The sequence below is a fragment of the Tupaia chinensis genome, unplaced genomic scaffold (assembly GCF_000334495.1).
Source record: "Tupaia chinensis unplaced genomic scaffold, TupChi_1.0 Scaffold150006_1, whole genome shotgun sequence".
Lineage (NCBI taxonomy): Eukaryota > Metazoa > Chordata > Mammalia > Scandentia > Tupaiidae > Tupaia > Tupaia belangeri.
The window spans coordinates 3,834,585-3,840,151 of NW_006209847.1; the positions used below are offsets into that span (position 1 = coordinate 3,834,585).

The 5,567-nt window shown below is 53.1% G+C and overlaps 1 protein-coding gene across 1 annotated transcript in view; it reads left to right on the top strand.

Moving 5' to 3' along the window:
• The first annotated feature begins 968 nt into the window (after window positions 1-968).
• Window positions 969-5,567, top strand: part of B4GALNT1 (beta-1,4-N-acetyl-galactosaminyltransferase 1) — a 12,043-nt gene continuing 7,444 nt past the window's right edge. Inside the window, exons 1-6 of the mRNA XM_006171884.3 lie at window positions 969-1,588; window positions 2,069-2,287; window positions 2,839-3,003; window positions 3,130-3,236; window positions 4,026-4,066; window positions 4,208-4,388. Coding sequence (XP_006171946.1) covers window positions 1,509-1,588; window positions 2,069-2,287; window positions 2,839-3,003; window positions 3,130-3,236; window positions 4,026-4,066; window positions 4,208-4,388 — 793 coding nt within the window. The 5' untranslated portion in view covers window positions 969-1,508. The remainder of the gene's footprint in view (window positions 1,589-2,068; window positions 2,288-2,838; window positions 3,004-3,129; window positions 3,237-4,025; window positions 4,067-4,207; window positions 4,389-5,567) is intronic.

Here is a 5,567-nt window from a genome sequence, read left to right on the forward strand (position 1 = left end):
CACGCACACACATGCACGTCCAGTATCCAGCGTGAGTTTCAAGGCATGGGGTCTGGGACTCCAACCTTGGTCTGCCATGTGGGAGCCTAGCGACATCATCTGCTGGCCCCTCCGTCTTTGTGTCTTTGTTTCTTTCTTTCTTTTTAAGGTTTTTGCCATAGAGCAAGTACACTGGCAGGAGAGGAGACAGAGACAGTAAGAGGAAAAATAAGAAATCATCTCTCAGGGTGGACGCCATGCAACAATCTGTTTTCCTCCATTCTCCTGAGATTTCCTTTTCTTTTTCTTTTTCTCTTTCTCTCTTTCTTTCTTTCTTTCTTTCTTTTTTTTTTTTTTTAGAGGATGTTGCCATAGGGTACATGTGCTCCCCAAAGAGACAGACAGAAAGCGAAAAATTGCCCTCTCGGTGGTGGGGGGAGAATAGGCGCACTTTCGTGTGAGTTTCAAACTGCTGGGGCCGAGACTCGAATATCAGTCAGCCATGTGGGAGTCCAGTAATGTAACCATTATGCCACCTGCTGATCCCTTCGCCTGGAATTTTGAGCACCCACCGAACATGTGCCTAGAGTGGTTTTCAAGGCGTCAGGTCCAGACTCCAACCGCAGTAGGCCATGTGGGAGTCCCAGCACCTTAACCACCACTGCCTGCTGGCCCCTCCTATTCAGTCTTGACGCATCCTTCATTGGAACCACAGGACTTGGATTCTGTGCAGTATCAGGAATCAGGCTGTGATCCAAGGCTTGCAGGCACAAGTACAATCAACCTGGCCACTCTTCGGGGTTTCCTTCCTTCCTCCTGCAAATCTGCACCAGAGGCAGCTAGGGGAAATAAACCCCTGAATTACTGAGTACTTTTCTCTTGAGTGTTTGTTGGCTAATGGCGTGTTGGGTGCGGGGGTGGGGGTGTCTTTGTTAGCTAAGCAGAGCTAACACCTTGAGGGTTTGTTTCCTATACCCATCCTAGCGTTACTCCATCCTTCCTTGAAATGGGGTTAGAGTGCGTGCTACCTCTCCTCCTCCCAACGCTCTTACTGCTCATCCTTGCCTGCAGATTGAATGGGGCAAGAATAGAATGATTGGGAGTGGGAGCAGGCGGTTGAGACACCAGGGTTTGGGGGGCTAGGAGGAAAGACATTCCCGCATGAGCTTTGCGCCCCCGCCATTTCCTCGACCCCCACCAGAAGGCGCTGGGGCGCTCGCATTCGCAGCACCGAGCGTGAGCATCCGCCCGCAGCTAACCGCGCGGCGCTGCGGTATGAAAACCTGGGCGGTGGCCTGACCCCTTCCGCCGGGCAAGTGGAACAGGGTGCCAAGGATCCCTGGCTTTGTTCCTGGAACAGGGGTGCAACGGTTTCTCAGCTCCGTTTGGTCCTTCAAGAATACGCGCAGAACCACCCCAGCTCCTCTGGATACAAAGTACAGAGTCAGAAGGCGGAAGGGGTAGGGCGCGCTTCTGAGGCAGGAGGACCCCCCAGTCTCCGGCTCCCGCATCGGGCCATCCCCAGCCACATGAGGACCCCCCAGGCCCAGGCTGAGAGCTCAGCAGAGTCCGGACCGAAATCTTGCTGTGGCCTTAGAGCGTTAGACAGGTCAGTGCCCTGGAGGTGGAGGTGAGAGGAAGTGCGCTCGGCGTCCGCCCTGTCCCCGGCACAGATTGCCGTAGCCGATCTCTAGGTCATCTCCGCCCCGGGGACCCAATTGCGCGGGCGTGATTCTGCATTTTTCCCGAAGGCAAGGTGTGGAGCCTCCTGCTGCAGCCCAGCGGCGCTTTTCTGCTTATGCACGGCCTCGTCGAAGTCACATCTAAATGTCTCTTGCATCAAGATGCCAGGCCTCGGGTGTGAGCGGAAACCGAGATGCGGGAGAGGGAGAGAAGAAAGGAGGCTCTGAGACCCTGAGGCCGCGGGAGCGTGGGGAGGGGTACCGGGAAAGAGATTCGCGGTGCAAATCCTAGCGCGATGTGTGAAGTGAACAACGCCCTTGGGAACCTCGGGAACCCCCAAGGTCGCCGGGGTCAAGGGCCCCAGCCCTGGCCATCCCTCCCTACCTTTCTCACGCCCCCACCCCAGGATGCGGCTGGGCCGACGGGCCCTCTGTGCGCTGGTGCTGATGCTCGCCTGCGCCTCGCTGGGGTTTCTGTACGTGAGCAATCGGGACGCGCCGGGCCTCCGGGCACCTCTTGCGCTGTGGGCGCCCCCGCAAAGTCTCCCCAGACCCGAACTGCCAGACCTTGCCCCTGAGCCTCGCTACGCACACATTCCGGTCAGGCTCAAGGAGCGAATGGTCAGGTGAGTGCCCACAGACAGCGCAGTGGCAGCGCTGTGCGCGTGTGCGCGTGTGCGCGCGTGCGTGTGTGTGCGCGCGCGCGTGTGTATGTGTGTTGGGGGGTGAAGGGAATCTGTAAGTAGGGGGGATTCCACTGGGCCCTGATGGTTGCGAAAAGAGAGATGGAGGAGGCTGCTGCTGAGGCTTGGGCTGGCTGGAGGAAAGTCTGCCCTCTCTGAACCTTGTGGCGGTAATGAGAATGGGAGGGCCCTGAAAGGCTCCCTGGTGTCCTCGGTTAGGCTTAAGAGGAGTCCAGATGGGATCCTGAGCGGTAGGTAGGCAGCTCCTGAAATCTCAGTAATTGGCTCTATTCCACATCGCTGTGCAACCCTGATTTAGGAAATGGGCCTTCTCCAGGTCTCCCCCTCCTCTTTGTTTAATAAGACAGATACAGGCCCCTGCTCTGCAGTCCGCTGGGTCTCTAGCATAGCTTCCCGAGGTGTGGGCGCTGTGTAAGCTGTGGGATGACAGGAGCTGTGCAGCTGGGCTCTGATGACCCTTTCTCTCCCCTCAGGCTGCTGGCTCCTAACAACTGCAGTTGTGAGTCCAGTGCAGGGGGCCTTCCCCTTCCCTTCCAGAGACAGGTTCGAGCCACTGACCTCACCAAGGCCTTTGACCCTGAGGAGCTGAGGGCTGCCTCTGCCGCCAGGGAGCAAGAGTTCCAGGCCTTCCTTTCAAGGTTCCAGCACCAATGAAGGGCATGACTCAGCAGGGGGAGAACAGGGGAGGTCTGAGGGTGCCTGTCCCAGAAGGGAGAGCCCCTCTCCCCCGACTCTCCCTTTATCCTTCCCTTCTCCACTGCTAGGAGCCAGTCCCCGGCTGACCAGCTGCTCATAGCCCCTGCCAACTCTCCCCTACAGTACCCACTGCAGGGTGTGGAGGTTCAGCCCCTCAGGAGTATCTTGGTTCCAGGTGAGGAAGAGGATCCTTGAGGATAACCTAGGCTCTTAAGCCCCTTTCTTTAAGAACATAAGGACAGGGACCAGCAGCTGGCATAATGGCTATGTCGCTAGACTCCCTTGTAGCCGACCATGGTTCGAGTCCCGGACCCGGTGGCTTAAACTCACACTGGGCGCATGTGCATGCGTGCCCAAGATCCCAAGAGGAAAATGGAGGAGAAGGGATTGCAGCATAGCCATCCTCCTGGGGGTGATTTCTCCCTTTCTGTCTCTCAGTCTCTCTTTGTCTTTCTGGTAAGCATATGTACCCTATAGCAAAAACCTCTCAAAAAAAAAAAGTAAGGATGGGGCTGGCAGGTGGCATGATGGTTAAAGCGCTAGACTCCCACATGGCTGACCATGGTTTGAGTCTTAGACCTGGTGGCTTGCTCTCTCACTTTCTCTCTCTCTCCCCTCAAATTAAAAAATAATAACATAAAAAAAATAATTATTTTTTTAAATAAATGAAAGAATGTAAGGACAGAAGGGACTCTAAGGTTGTCAGGAATGCAGACAGTTCAGAGAAAACAATCTGTTCCTTACCAACCAACCAAAAGTTGGGTAAAGAGTAGGGCAGTCCACTGAAGAGCTATTGTTTCTCTGGGAAGGGATCTGTCTTTCCATCCTGTTATGCAATGGATCCTGTGGACTCCTCAGCAAGAGTGATGGCTGTACAGGTCTGGGTTGTGTGCGGTCAAAGAGAGGAGAGAAAGTGAAGAGTTCAGGGCTGGCTGTGATTCTGACCCCTGGTTCTTCTTCCCAGGACTGAGCCTGCAGGCACCGTCTGGTCAGGAGATATACCAGGTGAGACAAAATGGCCAAACGGCATCGAGAATGCTGGGAGGGAGGAAGGGCCACCAGGGGAGAGAAGGAAGGGGGGAAGGAATCAAGGAGGCAAGAAGTGGGTCTGGGCCTAAGCCTCCCTTCTCCAATCCCCTCTGACAGGTGAACCTGACTGCCTCCCTAGGCACCTGGGATGTGGCAGGGGAAGTGACAGGAGTGACTATTACTGGAGAAGGGCAGCCAGAGCTCACTCTTGCCAGCCCAGGACTGGACCATCTCAACCGGCAGCTGCAATTGGTCACTTACAGCAGCAGAAGCTATGAAATTAATACAGCAGACACAGGTGTGAGCCTGGGTAGAGACAGGGGCAGACTGGGTGGATATAAAGGAGTCAGAAAGCCTGGAGTGGGCAAATGGCAGAGGGTGTGGGTGGCACTTGGACAGTGGCCAGAGCTGTCCAGTCACACAACAGGCATTTCAATTGGGTCAGCAGGCCAGAGAGAGAGAAGGGGCCTTTGTTCATCTGGGGCAGGAGTAGGCCAGAGGGAAACCCAATCCTTGGGCGTGTCCCCCCCGTTTAGTGCAATCATAAGGACCCCCGGAAATGACCTGCCTCAGGAGCCAGAAGACTTGGGCTCCAGTGCTTTTTTACCGGAGGGCAAAAGCCTTTATCATCCAGAGCTCCCATTTCTCCTCCAGCATAAGGGGCATACATAGCCCTCCTGCTTCTCTCCGAAGCTGGTGACACTGAGCGTGCTCCCATCTTAGGGCCTTCACAGTTGCTGTTCCCTCTGCCTGGAATGCCCTTCTGCCACATGGCGCCTTGTTGTCATTTGGATCTCAGTTCAAATGTCCCCCTCTTACTGATTACATTACTTCTCTTATTTTTGTGTTATGCAATTCTTACTAGTAGTTGCATTTTTTTAATTTACTAAACCTGAGACCAGATTGACTAAGTTCCTGTCAGCTTTGTTGCATAATCATGTAAATGAGTTACTGTTCTATGCTTCAGCTTCTGTCTGGGACTCAAACCATGCAGCTGACTGTGTGGGATCCAGCTGCCTCAACCACCACCGCTATCTCAGCTTCTTTTTCTGTAGTAGGAATCTGCTTAATAGGGCTATCATGAGGATTAAATGAATTCACATATTTAAATTTAAAGTAATTTCAAAAAGTGTCTGGCATATAGAAAATGTCTAATAAAGGTGACATTTTTTAACTTTTTTTAAAAAGAATGATTTTATTTAACTTTTATTTATTTATTTATTTATTTCAATTTGACCAGAGAGGGACAGAGTGAGAGAGAGGGAGGAAGTGAGAAAGCAAGCCACCAGATCCGGGACTTGAACCACAGTCAGCCATATGGGAATCCAGCACCTTTAACCACCATGCCACCTGCCAGTCCCTGGGTGACTTTTATTTTAACTTTTTAAAAAGAATTATTTTATTTTATTTGTTATTATTATTATCTTATAATTTGCTACAGGGCACATGCACTCACCAGAGAGAGACAGAGAGAGGG